Source organism: Dreissena polymorpha, chromosome 10 (assembly GCF_020536995.1).
Source record: "Dreissena polymorpha isolate Duluth1 chromosome 10, UMN_Dpol_1.0, whole genome shotgun sequence".
NCBI lineage: Eukaryota > Metazoa > Mollusca > Bivalvia > Myida > Dreissenidae > Dreissena > Dreissena polymorpha.
The window spans coordinates 47538471-47562177 of NC_068364.1; the positions used below are offsets into that span (position 1 = coordinate 47538471).

The 23707-nt window shown below is 33.5% G+C and overlaps 2 protein-coding genes across 2 annotated transcripts in view; both read left to right on the top strand.

Moving 5' to 3' along the window:
* LOC127849333 (spore coat protein SP65-like) overlaps positions 1–23707 on the top strand; it is a 111698-nt gene that overhangs the window by 81856 nt on the left and 6135 nt on the right. The window lies entirely within an intron of this gene.
* On the top strand, positions 394–5762 carry LOC127849337 (protein draper-like). The gene is made up of 6 exons (XM_052382067.1): positions 394–421; positions 1579–1701; positions 1994–2044; positions 2266–2931; positions 4810–4890; positions 5360–5762. Exons 1-6 carry the CDS (start codon positions 409–411, stop codon positions 5428–5430), a joined length of 1005 nt encoding a protein of 334 aa, XP_052238027.1. The 5' UTR covers positions 394–408; the 3' UTR covers positions 5431–5762.

The following is a 23707-nucleotide window of genomic DNA, read 5'->3' on the forward strand; positions in this document are numbered from 1 at the left end:
ACATGTGTACATTTGAAGTTAATCATGCGGTGTCTCATCTGGGTCTACGCTGTTTGCCAATGCCTTTTTTATCTAGACGCTAGGCATAAATGGGTTAATATACAATAATGTTAAGGCTCGATTCGTTTTTAAGGGTCATTTTTGAATTAAACATGTCCGTAAGTGTTCGTGTATGTTGCTAACACTTTTTGTATAACCATATATCTGGTTATAGCTTACTCATATGCAAACTATACATAAATATACTGTACCACTAGTTATGATACTTCTTCATTGTACACGATGGCAAGTGCATTCGCACTTAAGGTTGAAATAATTGTTCTTCTATACGTCATCTTGTTAAACATCCATCACAAACCGTTGTACTACTAAAATATCTGGACATTTTAAACTGGATTTAATTAGGCGATGGAAAAAAGAGGTAAGCTAGCACGTATATATGATGCGACGAATCATATTCCAAATGCGCATACGTAACTGTAGATTATATGCTATAAATGTAATGACTGCTTAAACTAGCGCACAAAACAATCATTGCAGATCTAAAGCACTTTCAGAACTAGAGCCGTCCGCATGCTTAACTTAATTTTGTTTGCGTGTTTTTTTAAATTATTGTGATGGCTTTATTATAAAAAAAACACGTTAAATCATCAAACGAAAGCTTTATATGAATTGTATTTGCGTAGTATTGGTAAACTGTCATGCATGGTCTAATTAAAGCAGAGTTTACCTTTTTGCACTGATAAGTAGGATCACTGTGATCGTGGAATCTGCGACCGAGTGTCGAACACATTTCCACGACAAGTGTCCTTTATATTATTTTGATCGGGATATCTGCGACCGTTTGTCCAGCCCAGTTCCATGACAAGTGTCCTTAATTGTATGTTATGTTCTATATTTAAGTATTAAAGTGCAATAGTGTGAGAACAGTACAGATATGACTTTTAACTGAGCCAAACACGATACGGGTCATTCAAATATAAGTTACGGTGAAAGTAATAATATTTGTTTCAGGTTACATAGGGCATAATACAATTGCCTGGACCAGTTAATTTTTAATTTTTAATTTAAGTGTTGATTGTGTAACGATCCCCTTAGAAGTGATGGCCGTTAAAGATTCCGAAATATATTATATTTAATCAGTTTTCGATAGCTCTAAGTTGACAATTTAGTTTAAAGATATAAAAAATGAAGTTTATTTCTAATTTAAATACAACAAAAATAGTTTTGTTTTCAAATATATACGCCAGGTCGAGAAAATGTATCTGTATTCTAGGGTATTTGATTTATCCTATCTGTTTTCCCATTAGTTTATTGATTTTGCAAATAAGCAAGCATAAAGTACAGGGAAAGCAGGATGAACATCAAGTAACAATAAGAAAAATACACACATCGACGCCGTTGTACTCGGCTTATCATCTTGTTGAAATAGAGGTCTGAGACAATGTCTCCGATGGTGATTTATTTACATAATGCAATCATGGCGATAAGCGATACACACGTGTATTGATTAAAAAACGAAGATTCTGTTATATGATAATGTTACATGAAACTAACACTGTTTGTTTGGCCTAATAGAAACGTGTACTGAACGACTATGGATCGCAACGATTATCGTCAACGCGATTATATATAGTTTTAGATGCCTTACGGACTGCCATTCAAATACTGAAAGTGAAATCAACATGAACTGTGTTGTGGGTAAGACATATACACTCTAAGTGCGCATTGAAGTTATGTGTATATTTTGATGTAGTGTAACACATCTTAATATTGACCATTTTAATAAAACCTTAACACAATCTTTGATAAACTCATATAACTACAAGGAGTGTATTTTGATGTACTTCTGAAGTTAACGAAATGTCTATTGAACTAATCATTAAACTGGTCAAAATGTGACGAGATATTCATTAAAAAATGATCCACTTTTTATATAGTATATTAATTCTATTGTAATATTATGATCATAGGATCATTTTCCGCATTTCAGTTTTCGTTCTTTTATTGTCTACTTTTATCCTGACGGCTGCAGGTTCAAACGGTAAGACATTTGAATTAATATATGATATTTTGCAAAAAAATGTCAACTTTCATATATATTTATTGTTGATAAGAGGGGCGCAATAGTCTGAATGTATGCCATATACAATACTTTTTTATTCAACAATCGCGTATGAGTTTTTAAGCGTGTACTATACTATTGAAACAACTAGTATGTTTAAAGTAAAAAATCGGATCATAAAGTATGTTTGCTTATTTAAGATTGCGACCATGGGCGTTTCAACAGTGCAACAAATATTTGCGAGTGTAATGCAGGATGGACAGGTCCTAACTGCAACGAGCACTATTGCGTCCGCGGAACATACCATTCCCACAACGACTATTGCGAGTGCCCGGATGGCTGGAACGGCAGCCGATGTAACGAATCCCTGTGCGTCAAAGGTCATTATCACGTCCATGCAAAGTACTGCGAATGTACCTCTGGGTGGACAGGTACCAAATGCGACGTGTTAGTCTGTGACCACGGCACGTTTCATTCTAAATCAAACTACTGCGAGTGCCAATCAGGCTGGAGCGGTACAAAATGCGACGAATCACTGTGTTACCATGGTACTTTTCATGGCAAAACCAACACTTGCGAATGCGATTCTGGCTGGGATGGTGCAAAATGTGATCAAAATCTCTGCGTTCATGGTCATTATCACCCGCACGCTAAGTATTGCGAATGCGACCAGGGTTGGAATGGCGCCATTTGCAATGAATCGCCTTGTATCCACGGCGAATACCACAACCACCAATGCGTCTGTTACCACGATTGGGTCGGACCTCATTGCAACATCAGTTGTTTCCATGGTAACTTCAGTGTCCCGGACGAGTCATGCTCGTGTCAAGACGGGTGGTCGGGAAGTGATTGCTCCACGCTAATGTGTATGTACACCATATGTATTGCACGTAATAGGTTATAAACGTTATGATATGTTTTCAAGTGCTTCGATATGTTATATACTATTGACTGAAATTTCGAATCCCAAGCTTATCCTTGAGCAAAATGCGCGGGAAAATAGACCGTATAACCTGATCGTGAATTATCACTCTCTAATGTTTGGTATATTAAATCACAGGTGGTTAGCGTGTGGCTATGATATTAATTAGTGAAAACATCATTTTGAATGATAAATAATCATATTATAACGAAAAATTAACTTTTCTGAAAAAAAATATTTCACTATCAAATATATATATAACAAGGTATGCAACTCAAAATCAGCCCAAAACGGGGTGCATCGCTTTGAACAGCCATATCTTTATCAATTTTGCAGTGATTTTCACGATTTCGGTCTTATTCAACGCAGAAATGAATTTCCTTTCTGGAAATGCATATGTCTTGCAATATTTTTACAAATGCTGGGTCAACTTTTAAGAAATAACACGATACACAACACGCATGACCCAGTTGACAGTGATCATGCTGTCTTTAAGACTGAAATCTTCACGGAGTAAAGGGCAACTTCCCTATAAAGTTCATGTAGTTCGATACCATAATTCAATAAAACGTATGAAAAAACATTATTACCGTTCTTGTCGTAACATTCTGCATCAAGACTAACTGTCCAGCGCCGTTTGAAACCTTTGTTTACATACATTTCAACTAACTGACATTTTAAACATACGAGTGATTTTATTGGTCCAATGCGGAGGTGTGTCTTTACAACTGGAGATTTCATTCATAAAGAATACATGATCACTGTCAACTGGGTCATGCGTGTTGTGTATCGTGTTATTTCTTAAAAGTTGACCCAGCATTTGTAAAAATATTGCAAGACATATACATTTCCAGAAAGAAAATTCATTTCTGCGTTGAATAAGACCGAGATCGTGAAAATCGCTGCAAAATTGATGAAGATATGGCTGTTCAAAGCGATGCACCCCGTTTTGGGCTGATTTTGAGTTGCATACCTTGTTATATATATATTTGATAGTGAAATATTTTTTTTTCAGAAAAGTTAATTTTTTGTTATAATATGATTATTTATCATTCAAAATGATGTTTTCACTAATTAATAGCATAGCCACACGCTAACCACCTGTGTATTAAATGCGCGGGAAAATAGACCGTATAACCTGATCGTGAATTATCACTCTCTAATGTTTGGTATATTAAATGCGCGGGAAAATAGACTGTATAACCTGATCGTGAATTATCACTCTCTAATGTTTGGTATATTAAATGCGCGGGAAAATAGACCGTATAACCTGATCGTGAATTATCACTCTCTAATGTTTGGTATATTAAATGCGCGGGAAAATAGACCGTATAACCTGATCGTGAATTATCACTCTCTAATGTTTGGTATATTAAATGCGCGGGAAAATAGACCGTATAGCCTGATCGTGAATTATCTCTCTCTAATGTTTGGTATATTAAATGCGCGGGAAAATAGACCGTATAACCTGATCGTGAATTATCACTCTCTAATGTTTGCTATATTAAATGCGCGGGAAAATAGACCGTATAACCTGATCGTGAATTATCACTCTCTAATGTTTGGTATATTAAATGCGCGGGAAAATAGACCGTATAACCTGATCGTGAATTATCACTCTCTAATGTTTGGTATATTAACGTTATGCAGGGCTGGGTATATGGCAATTCAACACGAAATGTGAGGTTTATCAATCAGAAATATTCTATTCACTCCATAATTATTGCGAGACAGATGCATGCGATTTCGAAATGGGCCATAACACATGTTAATAGTACCGCTTTATTTTTATATAACTGTTGGTGTCTTTTTATTGTTGCAGGTGGACATGGTTATCAACAAACAGTTTTGCTAGAGAGATTCTGCATTTGTAATACTGGCTGGTCGGGGCGTCTTTGTAACGGTAGTATAAATTGTGTTCTTATATTTGGCAACATAAGTGTCTGGGATTCTTTTCCTGGCTGCCTGTATGTGTTTGGAACACATTCACAAGTTCTTAAATTACATACAAATATAACAAATTACATGCCACAGACTTGTATTAAGGTGAAATCGATTTCGTTTGAAAAAGAACAATGAATAATGATTATGGTCCAAAGCGAATGTTGCGAATAAAATGTTAAGATTATAAGAATGCGTGTGTAATATCAATACTCGCAAAATTGTCATTATTCTACCGATTGAAATGCGGATGTTTGAATTTTGGTCCGCAAGATGTTCACCTTAATGAGTTTTTGCAAATCGATATTCTAAATGTGGTTGTGTAAAGGGGAAATATAGGTACATAAACCGACGATTTTGTGAACACCTTTGTTTGATAAGCTGATAAACGTGCTTGCAAAGAATGTTTAATATTATTATTTTCGTTGTAGAAACAATGCACCCAACAGCCCCGCAACGTTCGGATACAACTACACCTAAGCAAACTGGTATACTCGGCTGAATGATGATGATCAGTATAATACAACCTACTATACTGACCAAGAGATAGGCTGCTTGTTACTAATGCCTGTGTAAATTCATTTACAATAAGACTTATACAGTGTTATTGGACACTGGTGTAATTCATTGTATGTATTAAGGTTGTTTTTTTTTATTGAATACTTAAGCGAATAGTATTGGCATTCATGGTTTGTCAACAACGCTTTGTTCATAATTAAAAATATATGACGAGTGGATTCAAATTTCAAATCGATTTGGGGGCCGTTTGTGGTGATTTGTGTTTTTTTGTGTGAAAGTTATGTCATTTTCTGACCAATAAACGAATGGCGTTTATTTCAGATTTGCCAAGTTCTATTCATTTTAGCACGTTGCAGAAAAAAGAAGATTGTTTTAATGCACAAAGTTTTATCATCAACATGTATTGTATGTAAATATTTAAAATGAATTCAAACTTGGCGCTCATTTTATGTAATGCAGATGCACCAGCAAGTATTCCGTATATATAATCAGATTATGAAGTCTAATCATTTGTCAATACATGTAATTCAATATGCCAAATTAATGTTAAATCCAGATTAACCCATTGTTTTCGACGTTGTTCATACAACACACGACGACTTTGTCCTGATCATGTGTCGAAACGTTCCTCGTAGCATTTCAACGTTGATACCATATGATCAGGTGACATACTTGGAATACCACTGTGTGGTTGCAAACATCATAAACTTTTTTTCCAATACGTTTTATTACATAACTCGAAACATACACATATATATGCAACACAAAATACCGTATAATTATGGACAATGACATACACAAATATACATATGCAACACAATGTCAAAAAAAACACAGCTTCATGTCAACAGACATTCAGAGTTAACAAAATGAAAAAAAAATGATGTAACTGTAAGACACGTAAAACATCATAAACTAATACGCGCATAGGAGCCGTTTCATCAATTATTAAAGCGGATTTGCTATGCAAATTGAGTGTTTTTTATATGCACGTAGTCAAGAATACTTGACAGCGTAGTCAAGAATACTTGACAGCTTCAGCATAATTTTGCAATCAACAGATACACTTTGCATCTGTAATGTGTAGAACAATCACGCGCGATAGCCGTGTCGAATGTCATGTGTCGGCTACACTGTAGGCATAGATAAAACAATTTCAACTATGTCATCTGTCAGCTACACTGTAGCCATAGATAAAACCGCTACCAGGTTGGTCATGCACATGTATTATCACAATAGCCATACAATTATACACGCTCATGTGCTTCATGGCATTAAGCATACCAACGAACTACTAGATGTGTTTCAATTTAAATTTAATATGAAAATTAAAATACTTGATGTGTTGATATTTTAAGGCATGAAACATATTAAGTAAATTACAAAGTCGTTGCAATATAAATGTATGTAAGACACGATATACACACATATCATCGCATATTGTACATATTTTGCCTTCTCTATGTTTGTCGTATACATTGTTTGTCCCCAGGATGATGTTACTATGTGTTTACTATATTATTTAAGCGTCGGCTATGGTGAACTGTTCAAAGTTTCTAAACGTGTGTCCACATGGGGACATGCGGAACGTGCGCTTTTACAAGATGAGGTCAATCGGGAATGGTGATGGATTTCTTTTCAAACAGTTATTGCACATTATTTCATCACTTACATCATCCTACGCTTTAAAAAAAAGTGATCAACAAAGAAGTACAACAACGTGCGATACTTTAAACTTTTATATGAACAAGCTGTGCTACTAAAATGAAGACCAGCGTTGACCTTGAAATTGATTTAGCCTTGATAAGTGTGATCTCTTTCAGTCGTAGTTACGCCGAGCATACCATGATCGCAGATCGTGACCCTTTAAACATACATCAACATTAGTATGCCTTCAGTTAATCGATTTCACAGCAGATATTTGTCTAGAATAATAAGGCAGTTAAACAAATTATCTTTTGTGTGTCTATAAAAGGCTGCTTACATTAAATCGTACAGTTTGCCTTTGTCGCTAAAGATATTCATACTTTAAGCAATCGTCGTCATAAATTCGGAATATAGTACATTTGAAATGGCCGTCAAAGTCATACTAATTTATAATCCACATATATTTATATAACGGACTTTGTCAGATCCTCCGTATATAAATATACAGGTATTAATATTTATCAATCACAGATGTATGGGGGTGATTATTAAAGTAGATCTGTAGGAAACTTGAATATTGATATATCGCATCGATTTACACTGAAAATTACCATGAAAATAACCATCAAATAGAAACGATATAGTTTGGTATATCGGTATATTCATTCGAATGTGTAATACACAAAGCTGTGTGAACGTATACGGTTATGTTTGGATTATTGAAAACATATATGACAGCCGCAATTGACATAATTAAAGTTGGATTGGGTCTTCGTCCGCCAATAATGTAAACATGTAAACAAGATAACAAACACAAAACAAAACACAAGTTTATAGAAGTGTGCGATCAAACTTTTAATATTAGACGGATGAAAATGCGTGCAGTGTGTCTTGCCTCGCCGTGTATTTTATAAAATAATAATATATAAACACAAAAGGAAATCCTTATTATGAACGTCATAGCCCGCTAACACATACAAGGCAGGTTTTCTTGTTTCATGTTTGATTATAATAGTTTGGATTTATCGTTGTTTATGGGTAAGCCATCGATTGTGGATTATGTATTCATGTGAATAATGCCACAATTGTTTAATTAGGCAGGTATTAAAACCAAACAACAAACTGTATAAATATATTAACAATGCTAACGCAAGCATTCTTTCGGTTCTAACATGATTTGATAGTTGTTTGTGGCGTTTGTTTCTCGTTCTTTGCTTCACTTGTTATCGATTCTTAGTTGTTTACAAATAGTTATGCAATTCCTTTTTCCTTTTCCGACGAATTCGTTTATCCAAGCTTTTCACCTTAACATAACGCCAGCAGCCCGAATCAATAAACTTTATTAATTCAATTGGCTGATTTGAACCTAATCACTCGGAACATCGACAACATCACCGCATCTTTGGAGTATAGGACGTAACACCTATCAGTGTAGGGATAGGCGAGCTTCTTTTTTCCATATCCATTTTTTCCAATTTCAATTAAGAAATAGCAGATCCCAAGACTTTCAGGGTCAGTGCTGGGTCGGTAAATAATCAAGGGATGAAGGAGTGAACTATTAATAACTAATGCCTTATGTTGATAGCACAATATAAATTATCTAGCCATACATGTTTAACGTACGCGGTCAGTCTGTCTGAAAATCTTTCCTGCAAGTCAAAATAGGCTTTCGATATGTGCCAGTCTGCTATCAATAACACGATGTGACTCTAATTTTCAATCGGGAAGTAGCGTGGTTTGATGTTCCATTTACAAGACCAAATGACATTTTTAAAGACTCTGCGACATGCTAAAATGGGACGTATGCAATATTTTGCCAACGTAGCTTCTTCAGTCCAGCCTGCGCATCCGCGCAGTCTTGTCAGAATATGCATGCTTAGGAGAATTCTCAGGAGATTCATCGAAATCTTATATTTTATTTTATGATTTGCGGTGGTTTATAGAGAAATATCAGTGAATTAAAACTGATAATTTCACTGTTTCAAACAGTGAAAATTATCAGTGAAAGTTATCGATAATTGTCACTGTTTACTGTGAAATGACGTCATTTTTAACGAAATGACGTCATTATCCCAGCGAAATTCTTAAGTTAAACTCTTTAACAATGTATATAAACTGTGAAAAAAAGGCATAAAATAAACAGAAAATTTGTTGGATTCGTTGGATTATTGATTTTAATTCACTCGTGATCAAAGAAAAAAATATATTTTCACTCGTGGCTGCGCCACTCGTGAAAATATTATTTTCTATGATCACTCGTGAATTAAAGTCGATAATCCACCGAATCCAACAAATATCCTCTATATAATTTTATGAAGTTATATACATGCAAACAGATAACGACTTGGACATTGCCATTATCGAAAACACCAAATAGTTGAAATGGTTGTGAAGGGAAGTCAATACGAAATACGCCAACAATCTATCACTACATTATAACAACTGGTTTCCCTTTTACCACCGCACGTGATCTGACCTCTACAAATTAACACTCATTTTGCATTCACAAAATCAACGAATAATATCATTATTGAGAGAACGAAGGAACATCAAAGAGAAACATAAATTAATATAGATGCGCGAAGTGTTGTGTTAGTATAATTTATTTATGTATCTGGTCATAAAACATAAAGTTTTACGTTCACGATAACGATAGATGTCATATATGTCTGATTACATTTAGAACTTTAATTGAATTGTGAAAGGGATAGTTGTTGCTCATTGATAAATGTTACATTTGTTTTCGACTATACATCCATGACACGTTTAATGTTAAAGCGCGTTCGGCCCATATCTAGCACGCAGATTAGTGAATAATGACCGGTCCGTATTCTCTCATTTGCTTCTGTCGTATTGAACGGACCTAGACCTTACATACAAAAACAAAAGGGCACATACAAAATGAAAGCGATTTCGGGATGATTTACGCTCCAACGTCATGGCTGTTGAAAGTAAGGCAGATATGGTAACATGGGGATTTACCTTTGGAAACGAAATCGAGAAAAAAATAAAGCTTTATACCCCTGTATTAGTTTCCAGATAAATATAATTTTCGACGCTTGTATAGATATTTATCTATTGCTTACATAATTACTATGTTCTCTATCAATACTACATTTGAACCGATATAGTTTACTGCTATACGGTTTGACTATCAATTTGGAATGTACCCAGGCAAAACGCGAAACGTGTGACATCTACAGTTGTATAGATCTGATGACCAATGTACAAAAAGACCAACATTACGCGAATAATATTGATGGCGAAACAAAATATAACACTTCTGAATGTTTTATAACCGCTTACTTAGCATCATCGGTGAACTTTGCTTGTAGGAATGTATCCATAGATTGATGTATGCTCAAACATTGCTTAAACTCATTTTTAATTAACACAGCCGCATATAATTCCTTAAGAGTGCTTTAAATAATACATGTTCTTGTCCTTGTAAATATATGTTTGTCAAACATCATAGAGCGGGGAGAACCTTTTGTTGTATATGCTATTTCGTTAAGATAAAACCTGTTTATGGTTGTTTCGGTAATTTCGGCGATATGGGGTTCAAATGTGCTCCAATTGTTATCGCTATCATGATATTTTGCTTCAAAGTCGCATGCTGAAAGAGGTATACTTAAGAATAACAGATTTACGGACATTATAATATTCCAACCATATTTTTTCCCCTGTACTTTTCTGAACATTATTATTAGTCAACAACAACTTATTTTTGCAGTTGTACGCACCTAATCGGAAAACGTTCTGAATGACGAACGCGTACGAAAACCCTACCAGCGATAAAACGAAGTTCAAAATTAATTGCATGTTTAAATCGTGGATATCAATCAGCCTTTAGTGAAATTTGTAAAGACAAAGTAGGTCAGCATGAAATTGCATGACATAGATTGCTTAAAATAGACCTCCGCCTGTCCATTATCTTAAACAAGTGATCTTTAACTAAAGTGATTCAGTCAGACACAGCCTGTCAGCCCTGCAGGCCATTTGCAAAATGAATTGTTTGCAAGGTAAAATATTTGTTTTGAAATGTCCTATCACAGGACTAGATTTTTAATCATGTCAGATCATTTAAGTTTGAAATTGTTAAATAAATTTAATTGATATAAATAACATGTGTACCTGTTGCTTTTCGGGGTGTAACCAAAACTTGTATTTTAATGGGCGAGTTACAAATACTTATAACACAGTGTCGGTTAAAAAGATGAGAACGACGAATACATTTATTTAAATGACAGTCGAAATATGTAGTTATAACACAAAAGGGTTAGCATTATCAGCAAAACGTACCATTATGGTTCCATGGCTTAAGGAAAACAAATTTAAAATATGCTTTCTTCAAGAACTACACTGTAACGCAGATGTAGATAACATACCTTGGGGTAATCAATGGGGAGGAGACCTTTTCTTGAGCGGAAATAGTTCTAACTTTCTAGGCATTGGCATTTTTATCAAGAAAGATTTAGACTTTAAATATAATATTTTAGAATATTAGGAAATTATAATAGGCAGGCTACAATTATTGAACATACAAATACAAGGGAAACTAATAGTTATGTTTAATATTTATGGTCCAGACACGGATAATACGGATTTTTTTAACACAGTATAATGCTCATTCACTAATCCTTGGTGGGGATTTTAACACTGTTATTAACTATACGTCAGATAAACTAAACGGTCGATCAGATACACATAAAAAATGTAACGAAAAAATAAAAGAAATAATAGAAAACAATGACCTATGTGATATATGGCGTTTAAAAAAGCCACATAAACAAGTTTACACATGGCATTCAAACACTCGACCGCCTATATTTTGTCGCTTAGATTATTTTTTAATATCTCATGACATTGTAAATTGTCTCGCAGATTGCAACAGGGTTCAAGTCGGACCACTCAATAATATCAATTAAATTAAATCTACATTTATATCGCAGAGGTCCAGGGTATTTTAAAATAAATAATTCATATTTATTGGAACAAGAATACCAAAGTTGTATCCGGGCGTCTATATCGGAAATCGCAAACATCAATCGCGAAGCTAATCCAAATACTTTATGGGAAATAATTAAAGGGAGCATTCGAGACGAGACAATTAAATATGCCAGCAAAAAAATAGCAGGAATAAGGAACAGGAAGAAACACTTAAATCGAAAATTACATAGCTAGAACAACAACTAATAATAAATAGCAATGATTTAGATAAATGCAAACAACTGATCGACTCAAAAAGTGAATTAAATAATCTAATTGAAAATAATATAAAAGGAATACTGCTACGAGCTAAGGCACAGTGGAGTGAAGGCTCCGAAAAAAACACAAAATATTTTGCAAATCTGGAAAAAAACGAGCAGAAGCAAAAAGTATACAACAACTAAAAACTAAAAATAATAGCATAATACAAGACCAAAAAGACATACTAAATCACACAGCAAACTTTTATAAAGATCTTTATAAAAAGGACACCAATAAAGATAAAAACAATTATGAACGTTTCTTTACGAATATACGCAATAAGATAAGTCCAGAACAAGCGCATAATGAACAAAAGTATCTATCACAGCATGAATTCGCTATAGCATTGTTAGACATGAAGAACAATAAAAGTCCAGGATCTGATGGTATCTCTGCAGGAATATGTTTTTAACTCTCTTAATTACTCTTTAGACACAAATAACCTTACAGAATTGCAAAAAACAAAGCATAATTACTTTACTACCCAAGACCGGAAAAGACACCCTTTTGTTCGATAACTGGAGGCCTGTCTCACTTCTTAATATGGATTACAAAATAGCTACAAAAGCCATTGTCAATCGCATAAAACCTTTCTTAAATCACATAATTAGTACAAACCAAACCGGCTTTATCAAAGGGAGGTACATTGGCAAAAATGTAAGACTTTTACAAGAAATTATTGAACAAATTGATGAAACTAACGAAACCGGCCTAATATTTTTTTCTGATTTTAATAAAGCCTTCGACAGTCTTGATCATGAATTTATGTTTAAATGCCTGCGCCATTTCGGTTTTAGCGAACACACTTTACAGTGGGTTAAGTTATTCTATAAAGATGCAACATCGATTGTTATAAATAATGGACATTTTTCGGAGTTTTTCTGTATAAAAAGAGGGTTGAGACAAGGATGTCCTTTATCGCCGTACCTTTTTTATTATCTGCATTGAATTAATGTCGATAGACATAGAACTTAACACAGAAGTAAAAGGATTAAAAATTAATAATGTAGAACTAAAACAGTCACTGTTTGCTGATGACGCTTCCTTCATACTAGACGGTTCTCGTATATCGTTTAAAACATGAATAAAAATCATAAAATAATTTGCGAAAATATCCGGACTTACATTAAACAGACATACATGTAAAATACTTAAAATAGGGGCATTCAAAAATAACCCAATCGAGTTTTGCAAACATAAACAATTCATCTGGAACTCTAAACACGCATCAACTTTAGGGATAGAATTTAGTAACGAACCGACATAAGTAATGCCATTAAATTTTCCTGAAAAAATGCATGCTTTTGAAACTTGTTTGAATAAAGTGAAACGGTGGAAACTTTCGTTAATTGGAAAAATCACAGTTTTAAAAAACTTTGAAATACCCAAGCTTGTATATCCATTAACGGTTTTACCAAATTCATCTCAAGAAATCATTTCAAAAATAAATACACTATGTTTCAAATTTCTGTGGGATGAAAAACCTGATAAAATTTCCAGAAAGCGGATCATACAATATTATGCCGATGGTTGTTTAAAAATGTTAGACAGTGACCTATTCTTAACATCCCTTAAAGCCAGTTGGGTGAAAAGATTTATATTTCAACCCGACTCAAAACTGATTAGAATATATACGAATATGCTAAACAACTATGGAGTAATATTAATTTTCAAATCAAATTACCATGAAAAAGATGTTAGAGACCTTAACATAAAATCCGAATTCTTAAAAAACATCCTCTGTGGATGGCTCAGTGTCTCATTAGAAAAAAATGAAACACCAATACAAAACCAAATTATCTGGAATAATACATTTATAAAAAACGAAAATAAAACTTTTTTTTATTAAAACATGGTTCGAAAGAGGTATTCAATATATTGAACATATATATGATTTTAGAAAAAGAGAATTTTACAGTTTCCAAGATATAGTAAATCTTTATGAAATAGATAAAGCAGACTTTATAAATACCATCAAATTGTCAAAAGCATACCCGTCGATTGGAAAAATAAACTAAAAGTAAACGATATCATTTATACCAGCCCGGAATACATGCTTAACAAAATAACAGAACACACAAACGCTTGCAAACTATTTTATAAATCTCTTTTACTAAAACACAAACCTGAAAAGTTCAAACAATTTAACAAATGGAAAGACACGCTTAATAATCCTAACATTAATCAAACAGCTATCTTCAGTCAATCAGTCCAATTAACTATTGACACCCAACTTAGAAATTTCCAATATAAATATCTCATGCACATTTTACCAAACAACACTTACCTACATAAATGCCATCTCGTTCCGTCAACATTATGCGATTTTTGTTATATGTACTCAGAAACGAATATTCACGTATTCTGGGATTGTCACTTCATCCAAAAAATTTGGATGGATATAAAAAAAATTATTGACAACAAATTTAAAAGGTAAGAAAACATTGAACTTAATTTTGCAAAAATATAATTCTGTAATTCCACCATAGCTGACTCCAAAAATGCACACGTTATAAACTCCGTAAAATGATTTGTAAATACTTTATCTTTAAATGCAAACAGGAAAAAGCAACACCGCAAATAGATGCTTTTGTATCTTTTTTTAATAATCGAATTAAACTCGAGGAATTAATAGCGACAACACAAAATAAATTACATATATTTTATACTCACTAGGCGCTGTTTATACTCAATTTGTACACCCACCATAAATAACCCATTTGAATATACTTTGTAACATAGGTACACCTACCCTAAAGTAACATACACTTTACTTTTTCTTCTTTTTGGTTTTTGTGTGTCTATCCATATATTTATGTAACTTTGTGATTCTATTCCATGTTGGTGAACCTTAAAACATATTTATTCACACCAACCATAGTCTTCATTGATGCTTTGTATCATAATTATATCGAGAAAAATGTGAAACAAATATTTTAAAAATTATGTATTTCATACATTATATGTTCTGCAATTATGAAATAAATATATTACGATGGAAATAAAAAAATGGAATAACAAAAAAAGTGATATAAATAAGACATTTGTATTGTTAAAACTGTACATTGATGTGTCTTTAAAATAGTGTTGTACCATAAACAATTAATTAAATGTGTATTAAACAGGCGTTACAATTTCTGTTGTTTATTTATTGAATTTGTTATTTTGTTGTAGCTGTGGTTGCCTCAATTACCTGTGCCGTGCTAAGTATGCAATACATATTTGCATTTATTGAAACAAACTTAAACAAATATTCGTCATATTTATATATTTTGTGATAAAGATTCCATACTCCGTGTAATATATCTTTACTGTATGAATTACATTCCGTTTTTTTTTTTTATCATTTCGTATGTCTTTGTTTGCAGTTGACATATCGATTGCTCTAGGTATGTATACTTGTTTGAGTTCTGTTAACATCATACTAGTTGTATAGTTATTGTCAACGCACTTTTTATGTTTTTAGATAGGTTTATGCAAATGTGCAAACCAGTTGCATTAACCTAAAGTAGTTTTACATCATTCAATAGATACAGTCCACATTGGTCTATTAATGTGCACACGGTTTGTTGGAAAAGCAATCGACTTACACCGACTACACTGTTATGATGCTACTTTTATAGAAAAGGGTAACTTAAACGCGATAGATAGCAATATAGTACGCGCTTAAGTAATTATTTCGTGTTTTAAATAGATTTCAATAGCATGTATACATTTTCTTTCTTTTTATTTGTTAAACTATGAAAGCAGTTATTGATGAATCAAGACAATACATTACATCCACTTCTTCATGCGCTTGTACTAAATGGTGTGCTCTGCGTATCATGTTTATCGAATTGTTGTCGTTTGCAAAGTATAATATTTGTACTATGTTGGATTTTAAACTTAAATGTTAAATCACTATTGTGGAAAGTAAATACCTCCGTTAACGTCTTATTTGTCACATGGTAGTATAGTCATAAATTAATTTCAATAGCTTTTATACAGTCATTAGAAATATCATCAGAATATAGCTTCGAATAAAACATGTACTTACTAAGTACATTATACACACTGTTTCAACATTTTATTTTGTTTACGTGTCATAATGCTCTGTAATGACGTTAATTTATATCTTCCGTCAATACATTTTAGTGAGATATTATATTTTATTTTGATTTCATCAGAGCTAACCGAAAATGAAGACAGAGTAATTTGCCGCTTACCAAAGAATATTATGGTCTAGTTTTTGTATCCGCTAACGTATGCGATAAGCCAGATATGCACAAAATAAACCACCATCAACGTCATTGTCTAGTTTGTAAATCCAACGAATTGCTCGGTAAACTACCCACTCATTAATAAGTTATCCGTCCTTAAGGATATACACGTATGTAAAATTCAAATGATTGTTTAATAGTAGCTCTTTATATGGCATGATAATTTAAAATGAGACATGCGCACACCAATTAAATCTTTGTTTCCATGCTCATCTAAATTTAATGCTTTGTGTATGACTTACTTTTTCGGTTGGTTATACGTTGTGAAAACTTAAATATGCATTTAATAAAATGCTAATTTCAAACATATGTGTTTAAGATTGCTAATCATGTTGCCATAATTTTGGTTATATGCTTAAGATCGTACAAATAATATTTGTATACATCCCTTCTGTGTTATAATCATACGAATGTCTGTATTAATTCACCATCAAAGTATGCGTTTGGCACACTTATCAAAATATTTATTAAAAAAATGCGTTTGTTAAGAAGATGGACTATTTTCAATTCTTAAGTACAATGTATGTCTGTATGTCGAAAATTTATTAAAGTTTGTGTAACGATGTTGTTTTTTGTTTTACGCTTAGAATGCAGCGGGCATGGACATTTGGACCACCGCTGTGTGTGTGACCACGGTTATGCTGGCACGATTTGTGAAATACACTGTCTAAATGGCGGCGTCCAAAGTAATCATGACCCTAGTCGTTGCCATTGTTCTGACAGATGGGCAGGAAAAGCTTGTGAAATCGACTGCCACCATGGCCGCCACGATGAGCATGACCGGACAAAATGTCACTGTGATCCGGGTTGGACCGGTACACATTGTGACCAGAAAGGTATGTACAGGTTTAACACCAAAGCAAGTGTTTTAATTTAGCACAAATTATATGATATTTGTTAAAGAATCGAACACATTTAAAACATGTGCATGTGCATAAAATGTATAATTAATGCGACACGATTAAATTCAAATTACACTGAATATACCATATCTAAAAGACAAGGATACTTTGTTAAAAAAAACGTTATCACATTAGTAATTTTGTTAATTCTAAGCATATATGATTCTTATAGTTAAGTGACTCTCAATTAAACAACATGTTTGACTTACCATCTTGACACTTATTATTATTATACATCTCTTCTTTAATAGATGTACATTATTGAACATTTATGACCACACACAATGTCAATGTAACGCTAGAAGGACTGGGGATCATTGTGAATATATGGATAATTTTTGTCTAACATGCTTATAATTTGCAGTTAATCACAAAATATATAAATTCGTTGATTTTGTGTTGTTTGAAAAACAATAAATACCTGTTTTGTCAAATGTTAAATATTAAGCCATAATTTGTTCCAGTGTGAACTCGTCTTTTTCATACATGTAGAATCTAATGTGCATACCCCCTCGTAACATATATTACATCGTAATATATATTACAGTAAATCCGTCTTTGTTTAACTAACCTGTCTATTATATAATCTTATATTTATGAATGTATTTATTTATTTATTTATCTGCAACAATTATTTAAAGGTCATATATATATATATATATAAACATGAACATTTTGACTTCAACTATATCGTAATATTGACCTATAAGCATCAGTTACACTTATGCCATGATTAAACTTGTTTGACCAAGAATATATGACTTCTGATATATTATTAATGTTAATGACAACGGTCTCGTGATATAAATCTATATATCACATACGCTAAGATTTAAATAATACGATGGACGGAGCGATACAAATAAGTCATTTTTTATTGATATTTTGTTCCCGAAAGTTTACACAAATTTTTCTTTTAAGTCGTAACAACTACAAAGATAACTACAACCTCTACGACGACCCGAATGTCAACCACTCCAGCAGGTAACTTGTACTTTGCATGTCTTTGTTACTATCATACTCCTCTGTTAATAATCTAATAAATATATACGTTTAGATAGGCTATTAAATTATTAGATAGATTCTCTACGTTAAATCACAAATGGTAAGATAAAAATACATTTTTGTAGCCACAAGTGGTGAACAAACTTATTGTATATCATCACTCTTTGTAAAAATCTATATTCTACAAAAAAAAACTTATTTTATTTGTATAGCATGCTTATGTCACCGTTTATTTGCATTTTAAAATAGTGTCACTGGAGAATCGTGCGGAAATAAATGACGCCATGAAGGGATAAACGTTGTCATTTTCAAATTTATATAGAAAAATATTAAAAATCTTCTCTCTATTCTTACTTTATGAATTAAGAAGTTCTAAAATCTGCCAATTAAATGTACAATAAAGAGACTACTTCACCTGACCCATGTAGTTTACACAACAAATATTATATTACTTTTTCATAAAATAATATACGAATGCCAGTATAGTATGTGTCTCTTGATAACTGTAATAGTTATAATCATGGTAGAAAGCAAACAATTCAAAATGTCAAGTACCTGGTCAGTCAATTAACTCGAATGCTCTAAGCAGAAAATATACGAACGCACATGCATGCATACATATAGACCTACAGACAGACAGACCTATAGACAGACAGACCTACATACTTACAGACAGACAGACAGACATATGTTTGTATTATTGCCAATTATGTTCTCGTATTAATGGTTATATGTTTAAGATCTTGCACATAATATTTGTGTACATTCCTTTTGTTTTGTAATCATACGATGGCCAGTATGAATTCACCATCTAAGTATGCGTTTGACATCATATTTAAAAATGTGCTTGTTAAGACGATGGACTATTTGCAATTCTTGAATACAATGTCTATCTGTCGAAAATTTATTAAAGTTTGTTTAACGATGTTTTGTTGTTTTACGCTTAGAATGTAGGCATGGACGCTGGGACTCTCACGCTCACCACTGTGTGTGCGACAATGGATGGGGCGGCAACCACTGCGATATAAGTAAATATATACTTCTTTCAAGTGGATACCGAAATTTTTACAATGCTAAAAATGTTGGATCAATATGTATTATTATAATTGAAACAGTCTGAAATTCATATGTGTTTCGATACATGTTTAGATATGTGTTCACATAAGTGGTTTCATTTGGCAATAGCAGATATGGGTCAGAGGTTTTTGACACCATTGAGAAAGTTAAGATTTCAGCAAACTGATTGAAAAAAATTCACACGATATTATTGTGTTTAAAAAAGCTTAAACGCAATGGGAATATAATCATTCCTTTGTTACCTGGAATGTTGAACGTATAATCTTGATATCAAATCCCAAAATAATCCGTTGCGAGAGTGGTGACTATTTTAAATTGGACATGAACTTTTTTGAATGCCATATAACCAACATCGCAAACGCCGCAAAGCGCCACTCTGGCTAATAACAGGCAGACGGACAGACAGACAGACAGACAGACAGTCGGACGGACGGACGGACGGACGGACGGACGGACGGACGGACGGACGGACAGACAGACAGACAGACAGACAGACAGACAGACAGACAGACAGACAGACAGACAGACAGACAGACAGACAGACAGACAGACAGACAGACAGACAGACAGACAGACAGACAGACAGACAGACAGACAGACAGACAGACAGACAGACAGACAGATAGACAGACAGACAGACAGACAGACTCTCAAGAGAGACAACATCTAGGCTAATTACATACAAACTAAGGCCATACTTTTTATTATTTGTGTATCTCGCATAATAGTTATTCTACACAATAGCTACAAGAGTGGTGCCTATCAGATAGACAATTAGAAATACTAATGCTAATGCTCGATTTTGCCTATTTTCGTTTACAATTGGGCATTGACACAAGTACAGATAGTTTATTTTGCCAATCAATTTAATATATAGCATACTTCAATTATTTTATTGAAATACTTCAATTATTTTATTGTAAATAAATTCAAGATTAATGGATTAGTCCAATACGGTAAAGATTGAGAAAACATGCCTTTGCTATCAAAACAACAACCTTAAGAATTGACCATGTTTGTCGAAGGAAGAAAATATACTATCCATGAGCTGAGTCAAATTTGCATTTCATGTATTATACTCACATAACGACTACATATTTACAGATTGCGGCCATCATGGACATTTGAGCGACAACACATGTGTGTGTAACCCCGGTTATGCCGGTACAACTTGTGATGTACAGTGTCAAAATGGCGGCATCCAGAGTCATTCTGACCCTAGTCGTTGCTATTGTTCTGACAACAGATGGGCGGGAAGAGCTTGTGAAATCCACTGTATACATGGCCACCAAGATGAGCATGACCGGACAAAATGTCTTTGTGACTGGGATTGGGCCGGTACACATTGTGACCAAATTGGTGTGTACAGGTAAACTTAACACCAAAGCAAGTGTGTTAATTTAGCACAAATTATATGATATTTATTAACGAATCGAATTAAATACAAAATTAATGGATTAGTTCAATACGGTAAAGATTGAGAAAACATGCCTTTGCTATCAAAACAACAACCTTAAGAATTGACCATGGTTTTCGAAGGAAAAGAATATACTATCCATGAGCTGAGTCAAATTTGCATTTCATGTATTATACTCACACACAGACATACACACATACACAGACAAAAAAACACAGAAACACAGACAGGTAGACAGACAGACAGACAGACATAGTGAAAATGAACACAGAGTTACCTTGCTGCTTACAAAACAGTATAACGGCCTATGTTTGTTTATCCGCAAACGGATAAGATCAGGCAGATATGCACGAAATAATCCACCATCACGTCATTGTCTAGTTTGTTTATCAAACGATGAATTTGTTTCGGGGTACCATTTTTCAGATGCTCGGTAAACTACATCCCTTTTTGTGTCATGAAAATACGAATGTCTATATTAATTCACCATCAAAGTATGCGTGCGGCATCATATTTTTTTTAATGTTTATGTTAAGACGATGGACTATTTGCAAGTATTGAATACAATGTATGTCGGTCGAGAATTTATTCAAGTTTGTTTATCGATGTTATTGTTTTACGCTTAGGGAAGCGGGCATGGGCACTTTAACTCTCACGCTCGCCAGTGTGTGTGTGAACATGAATGGGACGGTAAACACTGCGAGCATCCAAGTACACATATATTTCTTTCCAATAGATACTGGGACTTTCACAGTGGTCAACAGTTTTTGATAAATATGTATTATTTTAATTGAAACAGTCTGACATTCTTATATCTGTCCGATACATGTTTAGATATGTGTATACATAAGTGGATGCGCTTTACAAGAGAAGATAAGGGTCGGATGTTTAAGACATCATTAAGAAAGATAAGATTTTTGCAAATTGATGAAACAATCAGTATAACAAACATTTAACACGATTGTATTTAACAAAAAGGCTTAAAAGCTATTCGCATAAAATCATCAATATTTTTACCTGGTGCAATATTTCAAGTCATATATCCAAATCCCCAAAAAATCCGTTGTGACAGTGCTGACTTTTTGTATAGTTGAACATCATGTTTTCAAAAGAATCAACATCGCAAACTCCTCAAAGCGCACATCTGGCTTTTAACTATTTTGGCATTTCATTTTTAAAAAAATGTTCACTACCACTAACACGTGTTATCCCTTATTTGCCGACCTACATTAAATTTTGGAATTTCGGTATACCATGTCAATTGCGCGATCATTTTCGCAACATTTGAATATTGTCGCCAACTTTCGTATTAAAAAATAGATCACATTGTTACTAACATATCACAGATTGCTCACTTTTTGGTCAACTACGCAATTGAAAAGTATGTTACGTACAACATGATACATACACGATACGCTTTAAAGGTAAAAATTTCTCGCATCTTTTTTAAGAGAAGTAAATTACAATGGAATACAATGGAAAGAGATTATGAAGAATTTTTTTTTGAACCATACATGTATGAGACGAAATTTAGTGATTGTCAGTCAGATTTGTCTAAATGTAACTCGGACCGTGAGAAATCTTTTGCCGTTGCTCAATATGACCATCGTGTAGGGAATACGGATTGTTAACAAAATTGTTTAACTCACATGCCAGAAACGAAACACAATTCATTTTTTGTTTGATTGATTGTAATTCTGCAGTACGATCGTATTGAATATGACTACGTCGAACGGTTCATAATTATCGACACAGAGCGGATAATTGCTAGAATTCTGAATGTATTTATGTTTTGTGTTTCCAAACCATTGATGGGTATATGCTAATAAAAATATTTGGTATTTTGAATAATCCGTATTTGTTATCTACATAAAGGCATAACGATAATGCGTTTCCGTGTTTTTAGTTATATTTATACATTTAGAATATTGTCGCGCAATTTCAGAAAATATACAAATCATTTTAAGTAAACTGTAATATTTATTCCGAGGGTACATCCCTTAGGTTTTGTAATCATACGATGGCCTATATGAATTAACCATCAAATAATGCGTTTGGCATCATATGGAAAAAATGTGTCTGTTGAGACGATGGACTATTTGATAATCTTGAATACAATGTATGTCCGTCTGTCGAACATTTATTTAAGTTTGTTTATCGATGGTGTTGTTGTTTTACGCTTAGAATGCACGCATGGACGCTGGGACTCTAACGCTCACCTGTGTGTGTGCGACCTCGGATGGGACGGTCGCCACTGCAATCATTCAAGTAAATATATACTTTATTAAATGGATAGCGAAATTTTAACAGTGTCAAAAGTGTTTGATATATAGGTATTATTACAATTGAAACAGTCTGACAATGTATGTGTATCCAATACATGTAAAGATATGTGTATACATAAGAGTTTTCTTTTGGCAAGAGCAGATATGGGTCAGAATTATTTGACACGATTTAGGAAGGTAAGATTTCAGCAAACTGATGAAAGAAATAAGTGTATCACAAACAATTAACACGTTATTATTGTGTTAAAACAAGACTTAAACGCAATGGGAATATAACCATTTCTGTTTTTTCCCTTATGCTTTATGTTAAGTCTTAACTTGATACCAACATCCAAAAATAATCCGTTGTGAAAGTGGTGACCATTCTAAAGTTGATATGACCTTTTTGAATGCCATAGAACCAACATCGCAAACGCCG

Bases quoted from the DNA above. Each gene is read 5' to 3' on its own strand.
- LOC127849337 (XM_052382067.1), top strand. The intron at 2,932-4,809 runs GTATGTACACCA...TTATTGTTGCAG, and splicing joins TGATTGCTCCACGCTAATGT to GTGGACATGGTTATCAACAA. The intron at 4,891-5,359 runs GTAGTATAAATT...TTTTCGTTGTAG, and splicing joins GTCGGGGCGTCTTTGTAACG to AAACAATGCACCCAACAGCC.